Source organism: Vicia villosa, linkage group LG2, assembly GCF_029867415.1.
Source record: "Vicia villosa cultivar HV-30 ecotype Madison, WI linkage group LG2, Vvil1.0, whole genome shotgun sequence".
In the NCBI taxonomy this organism is placed as follows: domain Eukaryota; kingdom Viridiplantae; phylum Streptophyta; class Magnoliopsida; order Fabales; family Fabaceae; genus Vicia; species Vicia villosa.
In genome coordinates, this window is record NC_081181.1 from 221,897,676 (window position 1) to 221,916,001 (window position 18,326).

At 31.5% G+C, this 18,326-nt stretch overlaps 1 protein-coding gene across 1 annotated transcript; it reads left to right on the forward strand.

The window, feature by feature from the left end:
* The first annotated feature begins 5,190 nt into the window (after positions 1-5,190).
* On the forward strand, positions 5,191-6,944 carry LOC131648311 (probable WRKY transcription factor 40). Its single transcript, XM_058918084.1, has 4 exons — positions 5,191-5,428; positions 5,644-5,706; positions 5,808-6,155; positions 6,330-6,944. Exons 1-4 carry the CDS (start codon positions 5,354-5,356, stop codon positions 6,801-6,803), a joined length of 960 nt encoding a protein of 319 aa, XP_058774067.1. The 5' UTR covers positions 5,191-5,353; the 3' UTR covers positions 6,804-6,944.
* Positions 6,945-18,326: the final 11,382 nt, after the last annotated feature.

Below are 18,326 nucleotides of genomic sequence, written 5' to 3' on the forward strand. Positions count from 1 at the left end.
GGTATACGGGGAAATAATCTACTATTGATCTAAATATTTTTATATACGAAATTTATTATTGATCCAAATATTTTTGTAAACGATACCTAAACAAAAATAAGGTCTGTATACGGGAAAAAAAATTTATTATTGATCTAAATATTTTTATATACGAGAAATGGTATTTATGATCAAATATTTTATATCCAAAAATGGTATACGGGAAAAAATATATTATTGATCTAAATTTTTTTTATACAAAAATTTAATATTGATCCAATTATTTTTGTAAATTATACCTAAATAAAAATAATATTTGTAATATAATTTACGAAAAATATTATTTATGATCCAAATATTATTTATTAAAAAATGGTATACGGGAAAATTCTACTATGGGTGTAAATATTTTTATATACAAAATTTACTATTGATCCAAATATTTTTATAAATGATACCTAAACAAAAATAAAGTTTGTACACGGGAAAAAATCTATTATTGATCTAAATATTTTTATATACGAAAAATGTTATTTATTATCCAAATATTTTTTATTCTAAATCGGAATAGGCCAAAAAATCTATTATTGATCTAAATATTTTTATATACGAAAATTTGATATTGATCCAAATATTTTTGTAAATGACACCTAAACAAAAATAATATTTGTATATGGAAAAAATCTATTATTTACGAAAAATGGTATTTATGATCCAAATATTTTTATTCCAAAATGGTATACGGGAAAATAATCTACTATTGATCTAAATATTTTTATATACGGAATTTATTATTGATCCAAATATTTTTATAAACGATACCTAAACAAAAATGAGGTCTGTATACGGGAAAAAAATTTATTATTGATCTAAACATTTTTATATACGAGAAATAGTATTTATGATCAAATATTTCTGATCCAAAAGTATGTTATTGATCTAAATATTTTTTTATACAAAAATTTAATATTGATCCAAATATTTTTGTAAATGATACCTAAATAAAAATCAAATTTGTAATATTATTTAAGAAAAATGTTATTTATGATCCAAATATTTTTATTCAAAAATGGTATACGGGAAAATATCTACTATTGATGTAAATATTTTTATATACGAAATTTACTATTGATCCAAATATTTTTGTAAATGATACCTAAACAAAAATGAAGTTTGTAAACGGGAAACAAATCGATTATTGATCTAAATATATTTATATACGAAAAATATTATTTATTATCCAAATATTATTTATTCAAAAAAGGAATAGGCCAAAAACTCTATTATTGATCTAAATATTTTTATATACGAAAATTTGATATTGATCCAAATATTTTTGTAAATGACACCTAAACAAAAATAATATTTGTATATGAAAAAAATCTATTATTTACGAAAAATGGTATTTATGATCCAAATATTGTTATTTCAAAATGGTATATGGGAAAATAATTTACTATTGATATAAATATTTTTATATACGAAATTTATTATTGATCCAAATCTTTTTGTAAATGATACCTAAACAAAAATGAGGTCTGTATATGGAAAAAAAAATTATTATTTATCTAAAATATTTTTATATACGATAAATGGTATTTATGATTAAATATTTTTGATCCAAAAATGGTATACGGGAAAAAATAAATTATTGATCTAAATATTTTTTATATGAAAATTTAATGTCGATCCAAATATTTTTGTAAATGATACCTAACTAAAAATAATATTTGTATTATTATTTACGAAAAGTGTTATTTATGATCCAAATATTTTTTATTCAAAAAATGGTATACGGGAAATAAATTTAGTATTGATGTAAATATTTTTATATACGAAATTTACTATTGATCCAAATATTTTTGTAAATGATATCTAAACCAAAATGAAATTTGTATACGGAAAAAATTTATTATTGATCTAAATATTTTTATATACGAGAAATGGTATTTATGATTAAAAAATTTTAATTCAAAAATGGTATACGGGAAAAAATTTATTATTGATCTAAATATTTTTATATACGAAATAATCAATTATTTATCTCATTTTTTTCTTTTTTAACATTTTTATTTAAAATAAATGATATATTCAAATTCGCGTAACCGAACAGAACCCGTGCGTATGCACGAGTTTGTTACTATTATTTTTAAAGTTGGAACAAACAAGCCCTAAGTCCGATAATAATCTACCGATATAATAAGTATCTCGATAATCTAAAACCCAGAACGAATCTAAAAACCAGATCGAATTGATGACCGATTTGAATTTTTAAAAGCTTGAACTAGAAAATTATTATATACAAAAAATAAATAAATAAATAATATAGAAGAGGGATTTATTAAGGTGCAAATTAAAGAGACGTCGACAAAGGTGAATCCACAAGTTTTTTCTTTGGAGAAATACAAGTGGTAATGTTTGTTTGTTTGTATGATATACAATGGAGAGAGAATTTTGAAGGTGGGCTTGACTTTGAATTCCACTATAAAGAATTCACCGACATAATTATATTTCACGTCAAGCATGTTTCTTTTTATATCATTATTATTACTACTCTCACCAAACAGATTCATGCTTCTTATTTTCTGTCGTTTTATAACAAAATTTAGGTTGATTTCTATATAATGTTCTTCCTGTCTTAAACTAATATATATTAATGTTAGGTGGTGAACATAATAAAATTTAAAAAAAGATCATAACTTTTAGTATTTTGTTTTAGAACTTCAGTTGTACTTAATTCAACATTATAGATAGAATTGTCTTAATTTATAAATGTATGACCAAATTATGTATAGTCTTAATTTATAAATGTATGACCAAACTGTATATTGGCTAATGTGTAACTCTTTAATATTTTATTTATTAAAAAATATATTTCTTTGAGATTGGCTCTAAACGATGCTGAGGAATCGTCATACTCTCTCTAGGGTTAGCTTTCAATGGCATTGCTGGATTTTTATGGAGCTATGGTTTTATACACCGAATCTTCAATTGTGCTTGGTTTCTGATTTGTTTTTGACTGGTAAATTAGGAGATATTGTTGGTTATCGTTATACTCAAATCTTTCAGAGTGATTCAATGACGTACTGTTATATTGTGTTAATGTGAAATCATTTAAGGGATTTTATTTAAACGTAAATTAAGTGTGAAATATGTGTTTAGAGATTTTTTTGTCATAACTTAATCATGATAAAGTGTGAGATTCTGTGCTATAGGTCGCTTTGCACTTCCTTAAATATCGTCGGTACCTTTTTGTTGTGTTGTGGCTCTTTTTTAGTTTGTCACGTCTAAGTGATGTAGTTTAGATTTCATTACAACAAATATTATACTTTATAATAAAGCTTTCACCTCGGTAAACGAACAATTGGTGTAAATCATAAACACATCACATTGTAATTTTCTTTTAAAAAAATACACTATATATTCCTTGGGTTATACGAGCAACATAGACGAAATGCTATTGTCAAACCCTTTGAATTCTTACAATTGTATTTAAGTGCATTTTATTTATTTAATTTTTTATTTATGACCTATTCTACCAATTCATCGGCAATCTAGGATAAATTTTTTGATCAACCTTCCTTTGAATTCTAGCAACGGTATTTTTACATATTTTATTTCTTAAATTTTGTATTTAATACTTATTTTCTCAGTTTTGCCGAACGAGAAAAAAAATGTGTGGATGTTTATTTAATCAACAAATCTTTGTTGTCAATTTATAAAATAATAGCAGTCAATACATTATCAACTCATCAATCCACATGAAACATCAGAGATTCGTATGAAACTCACAACAACTAATATATTAGAACGTAAATACCAAGATTTCCAAAAAAAAAAAATACCACAACATTATTTTGGAAGCAGAGTGTAAAGTCTTGAAAGCACGCTGATAGTGAAAGCATTGTATGAGATAAAAGTCACTCCTAAAATGGATTGTAGAGTCGAGAAATATCTTATGGATGATTTCATAACGTATAATTCTCTTATAATTTCTAAAATTATTTTTTTTAATGAATGCTTGTTAAAATTATTTGATTTTAGTTAAAAAAAGCAAAAATGTAATTTATCAATGGGGTTGGACAACTCTTTTAAGCCATACAAACTTAGTTTTTCCTCAGTTCATTTTTCCTCTAAAGTAAAATAAGTAATTTTATCAAATCGACCCCATCAAAATTTGTTAAAATGAGACCTTCAAAAAGGATATCATTCCTACATTTCTATCAAAATTTGCTAAAATGAGACCTTCAAAAAGGATATCATTCCTACATTTCCAAATAACTCAACAGATGATTAAACCAAAAAACCAACCTGAATCCAAGACAGAAGCAAACTTAAAAGTTTGTTCCAACAAAAGAAAACGATCCAAAATGAGGCAAGAAGAAGAAGAATCAACAATCCGAAGTCATAGACAAATCTTGTTCTTCCACCTCCTTGAAACGGTGCAATGACAAAAAGGTGATCTAACCAAAAAGGTGATCTAAGTCAAGGAAAATCCTTTTTATCATTACACCGTTTCGAAAATCCTTTGTGATCTAAGTCTTCCATCATTACACTGAATCCAGGATTTTACTTAGAACCTTTGTATTCTCAAGTACGAAAATCCTGATACAAAATACAATCATAGAAATTACTAACAGAGAAACCATTGGCATTCCTCCACCAAACAAAAGAGACATCCCTAACCAGATTTTGTGAAATATTATCTAATGATTCTCTATGTCCCGCATCAAAATGGATGAGACATCTCTAACCGTCTTTCATATACTTAAGTATCCCACCCGGAATTATAATAGTATATTCTATCTAAATTATTTTAGTTTTTTATTATTTACTTAAGCGTTAAAGAGAGCGTTAATTTTAACCGTCTACTCTCTGAAATAACACTACAACAATTCTATCAGTTCATCAATTCGCTAAAATAACATAATTAAAACTCAAAATCTATATAAATTTCTGATAGTTATTGTATAAAGAAAAATTCCACCCATTGAGATAAATGAAGATGAATTGGAATACGACAAAGTAACATGAAATTTTAATAGTAAAATCAATTAAAAACACGTTGTTCTTATCTAGTCTTTAATCTAGACTAGAACACTAGTCAAACACTGCCACTACATAATAAGTATATAATAATAATATGCAAAACAAATCATGATTTCCATGTGTCTTTTTCCAAAAGTTTCTTGTTTCCACACAGCTTCCTTATTCAACTTCTCTTCTTCCCACCACCAACTGTCTGTTACTAAGTCTTCTCTAGTCTTCTCTAGGCCGCCTCTTCTATTATATAACACATCTATTCTTCTCTCACTCCCTTCACTACAAACACTTCATTTCATCTTCACCTCTTTTTCTCTTTCAACAAACAAGCATGGATTATGCACCATGGATTAACACTTCATTAGATCTCAACATTAACCCTCAGAGACCTCATCAAGAAGCTCATGTAAGTATATACATACCATTATGGTATTACAACATCTATATTATTGTTGCATACCGCAATTTAAAACTATGATAATAAGTCATACCGCTGATGCAGATGCATACTGCAATTTAAAACTACGATGCGGAGTTTACTATGAAAGCACCTGATCTTGATTTATGTGAAATATAATTCTCATTGATTATCTAATAATTATTTTCTTGTGTTATTTTCAGAAAAATGGAATGGAAAACAATTTTTTCTCATTAGGGTTGAGGATCTCTTCTCCAAAAGAAGAGGTTAGTTAGTTGAGCCAAATCTTGTGTGTTCCTTTGTCAAAAAGTAAATTGGTTTTACTTATATTAACAAAGTTGCATGAATATTGATGTGAATATTTCAGTCAAGTGATGTTTTGGTGGAGGAGCTGAAACGAGTGAGTGCAGAAAACAAGAAGCTAACAGGAATGTTGACAGAGATGTGTGAGAATTACAACACACTGAGAAACAACATGATGGAATATATGAAGAAGAATCCAGAAACTAAAGAGGTTATAACTTCGTCAAAGAAAAGAAAATCTGATGAAATAAGCACTAGCAACAACAATCTCATAGGAGTTAACGGAAACAACTCTGAGAGTAGTTCGAGTGATGAAGATCAATCATGCAAGAAACCACGAGAATTAGAAACTTGCATTAAGGCTAAAGTTTCAAGAGTTTATTTCAAGACCGAACCATCTGATTCAAGCCTTGTAAGATTAATAATTCTCTTCTTAATTTGTTTCATATTCATTTGTATTGTTACAAACTGTGTGGATATTTTTTGCTGGTACCTGGTGCGCGCGATTAGGCCGCTCGCTCGCCTATATATAAAAACTTTTATGAGTGATTATTTGACATTTTTTTTTGTGGTAATAAATTTTCAGATTGTGAAAGATGGATATCAATGGAGAAAATATGGACAAAAGGTGACAAGAGATAACCCTTCACCAAGAGCTTATTTCAAATGTTCATTCGCTCCGAGCTGCATAGTGAAGAAGAAAGTGCAAAGGAGTGTGGATGATCCATCGGTTACAGTTGCAACATACGAAGGAGAACACAATCATCCTTATCCATCTCAGATGGAGCCGACAAATAATCGTTGTAGGAATCAGACGAACTCGGCAGTAACAGCTTCTTCGGGTCCTGCTGCACCAAGTACAACAGTTACACTTGATTGGACAAAGAAACCTAAGTGTAGCAATGATTCTTCTCCTAAGAATGTGATGATAAATGGTAATTCCAAAATGGAAATACCTCAGATTTTGGTGGAACAAATGGCGAATTCGTTGACCAAAGATGTTAAGTTTAGAGCAGCACTTGCAGCTGCTATATCAGGACAAATGTTGCACCAGAATTAAACTCGTTGTTAAGTGTAGTATAGAATCGTTTTATATGTAAATAGAGCATAGAGAATTTCTCATTTTGATCAATTAAGTAGGAAAGGAAAAGCATTTCCAATTGAATTAAGATTATGTGTAAGTCTTTAATGTTCTTCTGCATCAAGCAATGTAAAGAACTAGTTAGGATACTGCAATTCAAATGCAATTTTAATGAAATGCAGATTTTGATTATGCTTAAGATGATTTTTATAGTTCATATTTGCTGAATTTTAGATAGAGGGGACACATTGGATCTTATATTGGTCTTCATATGAAATTTAACTTTTGTGTTTGATATGATTTGAAACTAAATTAATTTTACAAAACTAATTTATAAGATATCATCAATTTCTTATAATCATATTTTTAGATTATATCTCATAAAATATAATGGACTTTTTAACGAGTTTAACTTTTGTGTTAGATTTTCAATCCATAACAAGTTTTACTTCAACTTATTTGTAACCAAATCAATTTTATACTTCAAAATTAAGTTTATTAAAGGGAGACAACTACTCTACCCATTTAAAAAAGTTGGGTAGTGTATCTTCAACCAATCATATAACACTATTTAATTTTATCATCTTTAATTATTTATTAAATGATACACTTTTTGATTGTTTTTATTTTTCAATGCATTTTACTTTAAGGGTAACTCTCCAAACTTTTTGTGTTGGAAAGTAACGTAGTGATGCAATATTTATTTCTTTCATTTTTATCATTTAGAACCATTTTCTTTCTATTTGATTAGGAGGAAATTAAGTTACAAAATATTCAAACAATTGAATAAAATCTATTTTATGTTATATTTTGGGTTTGTTGGTTTCCTTTTTTAAAATAATTTTTATAAAGTAACATATATTTTTTTTGAAAAATTTATAAAGAATTTTCACTACAAGAAATACTGCAATTTGCCAGGGGTTAAACCCCTCACTAAAGGCAAAAACCCCTCACAAATGCACAATTTGCGAGGGGACAGCTCCCCTAGCAAAACAGGGGGTCGCAAATCTATTACCGAGGGGCTTTACACTTCGTTAATTTGCCAGGGGCTTCCCCCCTCGCTAAATGAAAAGTCAAAATTCTACTCTGCAACCTACAAAAATAGGCACCAGCTAGCCGTCTGCAAGGGGGCAGACTGCGTCAGATATTTTGTTTGGGGATTAGGCCCTCGCAAAATGCAGTAGTTTTCAGTTTGCTAGAGGTTAAGCCCCTGGGAAAATGTTTTCCATCTAAAAAAAATAATAGTTAAAATACAAATATATTTATCATATAATTTAAATTAAAATGAAATTAGTATAATACATATATACATTTAATTTATATTAACTTATTGTTTTCTAAAATAAAAATTATATTTTTTTATTAATACAAATAAAAATGCTAAATATTTTTTAAATATTATATTTTTATATTATATAAAAATTATGTTTTTTTAATGTATAAATACTGTTTTGTTTTCTAAATAGATATTATAATATTTACTAACACATAAAAGAAATATAGTAAACATATAATTATTTTTAATACTAAACATAAATTATAATATTTATATTAATACACTACATTTAAACTATTAATTTTGAAAAAAAATTAGTAAATATATTTTTTGTGGAAGAAGAAGATTCATGGAAGAAGAAGATGTTTGAAAATTAGAAACAGTTTACAAAATAATGGAAGAAGAAGATGTTTGAAAATAATTTTGTGGAAGAAGAAGATTCATGGAAGAAGAAGATGTTTGAAAAATTTAAGAAACAGTTTACAAAATAATGGAAGAAGATGTTTGAAAAATAATTTTGTGGAAGAAGAAGAAGATGTTTACAAAATTTAAATTCATGGAAGAAGAAGATTCATGGAAGAAGAAGAAGATGTTTGAAAATAATTTTGTGAAGAGATAGACTTGGTGAAGAAGTGGAGAAGAAGAAGAGAGTTAGAGAGTAGGATGAAAGAAGAAAAATGGAGAGAGTTATATAATGGGGAAGCTGAAGAGTAATTAAAAAATTTATGGTAATGTTTTGTGAGGGGGTTAGCCCCTAGCAAATTGTCAAGTAATAAGTGCACTAACTGGCACACTGAACGATGATGGGATTGCGTGCAGAGATTCTCTTTTTAGCTAGGGGAAGCCCCTGGCAAATTGTCATGTAGTTTTGCGAGGGGGTTAGCCCCTGGCAAATTTTCAAGTATTTTGGCGCATTTTTCCTTAGCCCCTCGCAATACAAAATTTTGAATTTTGAAATTCCCCAAATGCATTTGCGAGGGGATTCCCCACGCCAATGTACTATTAAATTATTATTTTTTTTATTTTGTGCGTTGCGAGGGGTTAATCACCTGGCAACGTAATAAATTCAGTGAGGGGTTTATCCCCTGGCAAATTTCCATGGCTGAATAAGGTTTTTCTTGTAGTGTTTTTAATAAAAGCTTCAAATAAAAAATTTGTTTAAATAATTACTCTTAAATATTATTTAATTTTTTTTATAAAATCACTTATTTATGAAATTATTTCAAATATTTTTGTATAAAAATCATTTTTAGAATATAACTTTTTTTAAAAAAATTTGATTTCAACAATATTTTAATTTTCAATAATATATGTTTGTGTTATAGAATGTTAAAATTATTTTTTTAATTTATAAAAAAATAAATTTAAAAAAGTATTTAATATTCTAAAAACATCTTTATAAAAACCATTTAGAAAAATAAAAATAAATCTATATTTTAAACAGGTCATTTGTTTTTTCCTCTCCTCGTTTTAATATGACTTGTGAGAAACTTTTCTATTATAACTATCTAACATTTTCAGATTTGTTGTTTTGACCTAGACACTCTTTTGATAAACCTAACTATAAGAATGTCTACAACTCCTCCTAATTATTACTATTATTACCTGGAATTTTTCCAAATAGTAGGTAGAAAGTATTAATGAAACACCTCACCATGAGTTGTTCAACTCAATATTGTTAAACTAATTCAGCATTGTTACCTTGAGGAGTCCTGGTCAAGTAGGCATTGTAGTACTTAGTTGACCCAAAACATATACATCAGAATGGCACATAAGATAGAATAATACCTCTAGAGAGACCTAGTCCCCATTCTAGTCATATTTAAACTCTGAAATTGTCCAATCCATGACCGCATATCATGTTTTTTAAAATTGTAAATGGCGGGCAAAATTGATTATGGCTATTTCAATATGTTTAATTAGTACATAAGAACTAGAAGAATAGCCAAGAGTGATTTTAAAATTAGGAATGAGAATATGATAAGTTGAGTTAGACTTTGTTAAATTTAAATTTAATTTGATTATAAAAGACAAGAATATAGTTTGACCTAAAATTTGTCTATTTTATATTTATTTTTAAGTGTGTCCTAACTTTTTCGAAAGAGAGGTTGATATGTTAACATACTTGTGCTTGCGAAAAGTACATTATATGTGACCTTATTTGTTGTAAACCATTTAGATCCTTCTCTCGGTAAAAATGTGAACAAGTGATCTCTTCTCTTCTTCGTCATCCACTAACCTAATTTATATAGATCCTTCTCCTTCGTCTTCATGGCTCTAGGACCATTTTATAATCGTTACACGATCGTTACAACCATTATTTAATCATGGTCATCACCTTCTTGTTTGAATATTGATCGTGTAATCGTCGTCATGTCTTTAACGCATCATAACTGAGTTATCTTCCTGATCTCCAGTCGAGTCAGCTTCTTTACTGGCCGACCTCATCCACATATCGCCTCGGTAGAGAGTACATATCAAAGTGGGTTTTACCTCTCAAATGTTAGTCAAGATAATCTCCAAAGTCTCGGTATGGTTTAGTCTGAATAGGCCGAGGTCATTTAATGTTAAGTGTACTTAGACTCTTACATATACGACAATACACATTTCCTTAAGTATGAAGCCTAAAAAAGCATAGAGATTAAATTCAAAGTATGATGACCTGCCAGGGGCGATTTCAAGGCCCGACCAAGCTGGGAAACTGCCCAGGCTCTGGCCTAAATTTATTTGGTAAAAAACAAAAGAAATGGAAAAAATTGGAAGGGAAAAGGGAAAAATGAAAACTCAAAACGCTCTCCAATCTGCACCAAAATGCGTCCCATCCTTGCGGCTCCGCCCTCTGGTCTCCTCCATCCATCGCGCCTCCATCTCTGCCCTCTGTTCTCCTCCCTCTGTCGCGCCTCCCATATTTGTCCTCTAGTCTCCTCCCTTCGTCGCGCCTCCTATCTCCAAGGTTATTTCTCTTTCTCTATTGAAGTTATTTATAAAATTCCAAACTTGAAATCCAATTACTTTTGTTGTTTGTGGGAGTATGGAAAAAATAATTTAGGGTTTTGATTGGTGATTGGTGAAGAGGATTTAGGATTTGGTTCTTTCAATTGTGATTTCTTTCAATTAGGATTTAGCTCTTTTGAGGTTTGAGTGCTGGAATTTTAATTTTTGAACTGTTTGGGTAAAATGGTATGCAAACAAAGTGTTTGACCAATTGACTGTTGTATGTGTGTGCACGTTTACAAGCGTATGTACATCATGTGTTTGTGCGTGTGGTCAAAATAATGTTTGTTTCATTCAGAGATGAGTGAAAAGACCCAGTAACTAGTTGTTAGAAGTTAAAATATGGAAAATGCCTAGTACTCACTGAAGAGATATCGATCATTAATAGTAGTGGTTGTGATTGATGTAGATTAGATTACTGAACTGCATTAAATTTATAAGTGTTGTTTTCATTTTTTAATATGTATTTTCAATTTCAGGTTCTTAAATTCAAGCAAGTTTAGCTTTCTTGTGGTTTATGCTTTTGTTATAACAAATGCCAAAATGATGTTAACCTCGTTGTTTTATGTATGATAAAAAAAAATTCTCAGTGTTATAGAACCATCTGTTAAAACTAATATTTATGGCCATACATAATGAATATTTTCTTTTTACTTGTTGTGTAGGGATGTAGTTGAGCTTATAAAAGAAATTGTCGAATGTTTGTCATCCAAGTTAAATGTAATTTACCAAAGTGAGTTAACAGATATTGTTGGAATTAAAGAGAGGATTGCATATTTGGAGTCACTTATGTGCCTAAGTTCAACTGTAAATGTTCTTGTCATTGGCATTTAGGGTAAGGGCGGTATTGGCAAGACAACTCTTGCAGTTGTAGTGTATAATCAACTCTGTTTTAAATATGAAAGGTGTTGCTTTATGGCAAACATAACAGAAGAACATAAAAGCATGTAATGCTTTGTGTGAAGAATAAAATTCTCTCTATATTGCTTAAGGAAAATGATTTACATATCAGTATTCCTAATGGAGTTCCGCCTTATGTTAAGAGAAGACTCGCAAGCAAAAAGATTCTTCTTGTTCTTGATGATGTCAATGATTTAGAGCACCTTGAGAATTTAGTTGGAGAACTTGATTGGTTTAAATCTGGTAGTAGAAAGTGCTTGGTAAAAGAGTCGATTGTATATATGAAGCCAAGGCATTAGAGCCTGATCATCAAATCACTTGATGGTATCGATATTATTTGAACACTCACACCACAAAGAAGTCTCGAAAAAGGATATTTGCCTCTGATTTTATTTAACACATTACTATAATGTTATGTTTCATCTCTTTTATTTTAAACTATACTTTTGTTGACAAAATGACGAGTCTCTTTTATTTTGATTGGTGACTATTATATCAAATGTGAATTTGTAGTCTTTAAAATTTTGCCCAAGTTTTATAATTTTTTCTGACTCCGCTACTATAACCCACAATTCCTCGAATACAAGGCCTGAAAGGATGAAATGATTAAGTATAAAGCAAGGTGGTCCAAAACTAAAAAAGTATGTATTTCATTTGAACATATTCAAATAACTAATACAACCTTATGTTTAAATAGATTTATTAACTTTAGACAAATGAGATTAAAGATTTGTTTGTATTAACTTATCATCTAATGACATAAGTTTCATTAAACTATTTGTTTGAAAGATTCGGAAAGTTTCATTAAACAATTTTTAAAATTTTAAAAAATAGCAGGGACTAAAAATGCAAGAAAAAAAATTTAGAAGGACCATTCATTGAAGAAAATTTTTTTAGAGAATAAAATTAAATGTTGGTTTATTTATAGGGACGAAAAACTTATTTAACTCTTCTTTTAAATATCTAAATTTCATATTGGTATTTAATTTGAAATTTTAAAAATTATATGTTTATAGAGATTTTTTTCTTATAAATTGAAATTCTTACGTTTTAAAATAAAATATTACTAAAATTTGCAAGTGAGAACATCTTTAAAAATTAGGCCAAAATTTAAAGAAGGAATAGTTGGGAGCAAGAAAGCTCAATATGATAAGAGAAACTTTTAATCCATTCCTTAGACTTTTTAGATACCATGTGTGTTGTTAAAAATGTCGCTTGTTTTTGGAGGTGAATCTCTGGACGCACCTTTTTTTTCCTCAAAGTTGATTTATTTCCTAGGTGCATCTACACAATGTTACCAGTTATTCATTTCTAGAACCATTTGATGTTAAACTCGGCCAGACTCTTCTCTTCCCTCATTCTCACACTTTCCATTTTCCTCTACACTCTCAACCTCAAAAAATCAATCTTCCACCTAAGTTCATTGTTTTTTCTCGAGTTCAGCAAGGAACATCAACATCAACGATCAACACACTCCAACTCATTCAAAACTCAATTTAATCATTAAGTTTTCGAGTTTCCGAGATATTTTTGAACATTTCTCGTAATAGAGTTTGAATACACTTTTAGGTGTAGAAATCATTAGATAGTTTTAGAAACATAGTTTAGAGACAATGTAGGTATTAGTTGTTGTGTAAAACAGGCGATTGGGCGCTCAAAAATGGGTTTTTCAATGATTGTAACAGTAATAGATGTCATTGTTATGTTTTGAAGCTTTTGAATGTTCCGGAGGTGCACTTACGGAAAAATGAAATGTTAGGTAGTACCGTAGATGAAACTCCGAAACACACCTAGTTTTGGAAACAACTTGGTGCTTTTGTAACTGTATCTACGGAAGAATTCCACATTTGCATCTACGGAGATAAAATTGGTTTTTTGTATCTCCTTTTGTTTTTATAATTTAATTGTATCTAATTCGACTTTATTTGTAATACCTTGCAGACATGATGACTGACCAGACGGACCAACTCATACATGGGAGGGTTGTAGAGCATGCATCAGTGTGACGTGCACAAAGCCAGATAGTCTCTGAGGTAGCTGACACCTCTGTTCCAGCAGAGGTCACCTTTGTTCCAACAGAGGTTCTGGTTGAGGCCATGATGCAGACTACTACGCAACATAGTGGACACGTGCCATCCACTTCTACTTCTTTATCCCAGAGGTGTCGGGAAGATGATGAGGGTACTTCAAAAACGCCCTTCACCCGCAGACATCGTCGGAATATTTATGCTCCTCCTATACCACGTCCAGCAGATGGTGGATCTCTTGTGCCACCTCTTAATGGTGTTTGACCCATTGTATGAGGAGGCCGATGCGGCTGAGGCGCTTAAGGGTTACCCTGCGGGTCCTTAGATTTATCCATGTTGATAGGGTACGCAGATCATACAGCCAGACATGTATGGAACATAGAGGTAACATTGCTTAAATTTATTACTTTTTACTCCTCAAGGGAAATTTATTATTTCTAACTGTGCCTGTTCTCAACAGTGTTTTCTTTGGAAATTTTTAGGATAGGGCTTCCCAAAAGTTATATAACCACTAGCGGAAGATTTTATCTCTGCAGCAGCCTACGGAGCCGTGGTTCTAGGATGTCCTCGCAAAATTTGGGCTGAATGACCTATGTCATATCGGGTACTCCACTATACACAATAGGATGTTGATGGCATTTGCATAGAGATGGCACCCAGAGATGTCCTCATTCCATATACCTCATGGTGAGGTTACTATTACATTGGACTACATTTCATGCCTCCTGCATATACCTATCCGGAGTATCCTCCTTTGTCACGGTAGGATGACGAAGGAGGAAGCGAGAAAGACTCTAATTAAGGAGCTCGGGGCTGATCCAGAGGATGCGCTTTAGGAGGTGGAGAAGACCCGCGGCGCGGACATGAGGTTTTCCTTCTTGACGCGGAGATATAACGACGGGCTCCTTGCGGCTCAGCCGGCTGTTGGTGACCCAGTTGAGGTGGACATACACAGACAACACGTGCTTAGGTGTTACTTCCGATTTTTGGTCAGAACACAGCTGTTTGTGGATACAAGCTTCACGTATACAGATGTCGCTTACCTGAGGTGCTTTATGGATACCGCACGTATCTATGAGTATAATTGGGAGGACTACACTATCGTACGGCTACTCGAGATTCGGAGAGGGATGCCTGTGGAAGGCAAGGACTGTGGCAGGCAACTATCCATTTTTAGTGGTAACAATCTTATATCCTTATACTTTTTCTCAAAGTTATTCATTATATATTTGTGATAATGTTTGATCCCCGTGTTTTTAATTTTCATTTCAGGGTTGGATATTACAGCACTTCTCGATGATCATTGGTTGGGGAGAGGTGGATGGCTACACCGAGGCCATGCCATGTGCTAATGCCTTCATCCCCCTCAGAGGGAACCGGGTGCTGGAGTCTTACCGATACTATCTGGACCGCACGGCTGCTGAGGACACCCTTTACGACTGCTACCCTGCTCACCGTGACACGCGCCCGTTTGATGACATAACACTATATTCTAGAAGGTTAGCTGCCATTTCGACCATCACTGCTCGCTAACTTTTGGAGTGCGTTATGCGATAGTTCGGCTACTATCATACGATACCTGACCACCTTTTTGTCTCTGCTCCTATCGGGATGACCCATCGACAGATAGATGAGGCCTTTGCAGATTATGAGCATCACATGGTTCCGAACGAGGCTCGAGCGACCAAAGCAGAGTCAAATTAAAGTTGCGCCGACGGGTATATCACTTAGTACTTCATCGTGTCACACCCCTACATGATCCCACTGCAGTAGGATCATCGCCCATACCAGCTCATCAGGAGATATTGCAGACTCATTAGTCTTAGTTGGACCATACTCGGGATGTGCTTCCTCGATGTCGTGAGATACTTGCGAAGGCGTATGCAGGCATTGGCAGTGGTTTCATCCCTGAGGGGTCTGGTCACAAGCGTATATTGGATGATATCATGAGGGCGGCATATGGGGATTTGTACGACATCGTGCCAGGACGAGTGTGTTATTTGACGGTAGAGGCATAGTAGCCGGCAGACGACATCGTGGATGCGTAAGAGGCGCGAGAGGCAGAGGAAAGGATGAGGATGTTATCCGGCACACTAATAATGATCATGCTAATTATTTAATTTGATGTCTGTATTTTTATTATATTTTATGTATTTAGTTTGATTATGTAGATGACATATTCTCCATTGGAGGATGTGTTAGATGTATTATTTGATGTATATACCATTGAGTTTATATTGCACTAATTTTGTACTTTTTTTTTATTGTATTATTTTATCCTTGAACAAAAAAACCGGAGTTTTGGAGTGAAACTTAGTTGGTTTAAAATATAACAGAATATTTCGTAGGTACATCTACGGAACATTCTGTTTTTAAGACTTTTCTGAGGTATATGTACGAAAGATTCTCTGAACTGAATTAATTTGAATTCATCGATAATAAGAATTCATTTACTGCATAATCATTCAATAAATAAATAAAAGTAACTATATTTATCTTATTTCCTATCTAATTAGCGGTGGCAAAACGGGCCGCCCGCCCCGTCCCGCACTCCCCCCGTCTAATGCCCGCCAAAAAGCGAGCGGGGCGGACAAGCCCGCCAAATAAAATGGGCATAAAACTCATGCCCACCCCGCCTAGGTAGTATGTTGGCGGGCGGCGGGCTTGCCCGCCTATTTTTTAATTTATTTTTCTTTCATTTTTTTAATAGATTATTAGTCTTTTTTTTACCTTTCAATTAAATTTTTCACTTTTTTTTATAACAATTTTTTATAAAGCATCTTTTAAATAAATTTTACCTAAGAAAATATTGCATATATTTACAAATAAATGTATAAACTAAAACCATCAAGAATTTGAATTACTAAAATTAACTAAAAAATGTCGGACTTAATGCGAAACGAGTTTAACAAATAGGTGATGCGGGCTTTAGCGTGCGGCGGGTTATAGCGGGGCGAGTTTAGACGGGCGGCGGATTTTGGCGGGGCGAGCTTTGGTGGGCGGCGGGCCCAAAATTCCAACCCAACCCGCCATTTTTAGGCGGGTGCGCGGGCCGGGCCACCGTCCGTTTTGCCACCCCTATATCTAATCATTCTTTTTTAAACTTCTCCTAAAGTTCTCCCAAAATCTACAAGGTACATCCAAATCTCACCCTAACTAGTAATATCACCAACGGAAATGACAAAATAGTGTAAATACTGTTAATTAGAAATGTTAGGCTTAACTCAACCAATGTGAGTTATTCCAGTTGAGTTAGGTCTAATCATATTCTTTAATAAATCATACTCTAACATTATTTGTTAGCGCAACAATTGGTAGAGGGTCGAGCGAGAAACATTGTTAATTTGTGGGGCTTTTATTTGAACAGTACACTTTTGTGGAAGACACATCTCTTATCCATCTAAAACTTTAAAATTTTGTATAAATATGTGATATATATTTATGTGTCCCAAATATAAATATTCTCTCCTCCTGGCTGACCTCCCTCGAGTTGCCCCATCAAAGACATACATTTACATACTTCAAATATTTTTCTTAACCATGTCTTTGTTTTATATAGTCATCAGTGGGTCACAAAGGAATCCTCTATCATTTTTATACAGTAATATTCTTCTTGGTCGGGTAGGCATAGCAGAAAAGTTTGATTTTTTTATTATAATTAAGTGCTATATGGATAATTAATTCACTTTATTATTGCTATTATTACACGTGAAAAACATAACATTGGAACCTTAAAGAAAAAATGCATACTTAACTTAGACAGCGTGAATCCGTGATAAAGTGACTTGGTGGTTTTGAAAAAGGGATAGAGGTTGGAGTTGTAAAAAAAGACAAAAATAATTACATCTCATATGTATTACATATAGGAGTTATTAAAAATCTAATAGATATTACTACCAAAAAAAAATTCTAATAGATATGAGCTGAGCTTGTTAAATACAATTATGTTGGCTAATAAGTCACAAATTAGTCTAAAAAAATTATACTATAACCAGGTAAATTATTAAAATTGTATCATACACTAATTATAGTTAATATTTATTTAATTAATTCTAAAGTTCAAATTTATTGATCAAATTTTCTATTTGTAAGTCTCTACCATATTTTTCAATATTGTGTGAGAGCAATGAAACCATTTCATTTTGAAGTGATTGTACTAATTATTTTACTTTGAATCTATATTTGTTATTCTCATTCGATCCATTGGGAAGAGATTATCCTAATTATTTTACATTTTTGCTTTAAATGTATATTTGTCGTGCTTATCCGATTTGTTTGACACTGCTTATATGGCTTTTGTAGTCG

Excerpts from the sequence above, each read along its gene's own strand:
- LOC131648311 (XM_058918084.1), top strand. The coding sequence starts at position 5,354 with ATGGATTATGCACCATGGATTAACACTTCATTAGATCTCAACATTAAC. Across the intron at positions 5,707-5,807 it reads TCTCTTCTCCAAAAGAAGAG|TCAAGTGATGTTTTGGTGGA; the intron begins GTTAGTTAGTTG and ends TGAATATTTCAG. Across the intron at positions 6,156-6,329 it reads AACCATCTGATTCAAGCCTT|ATTGTGAAAGATGGATATCA; the intron begins GTAAGATTAATA and ends ATAAATTTTCAG.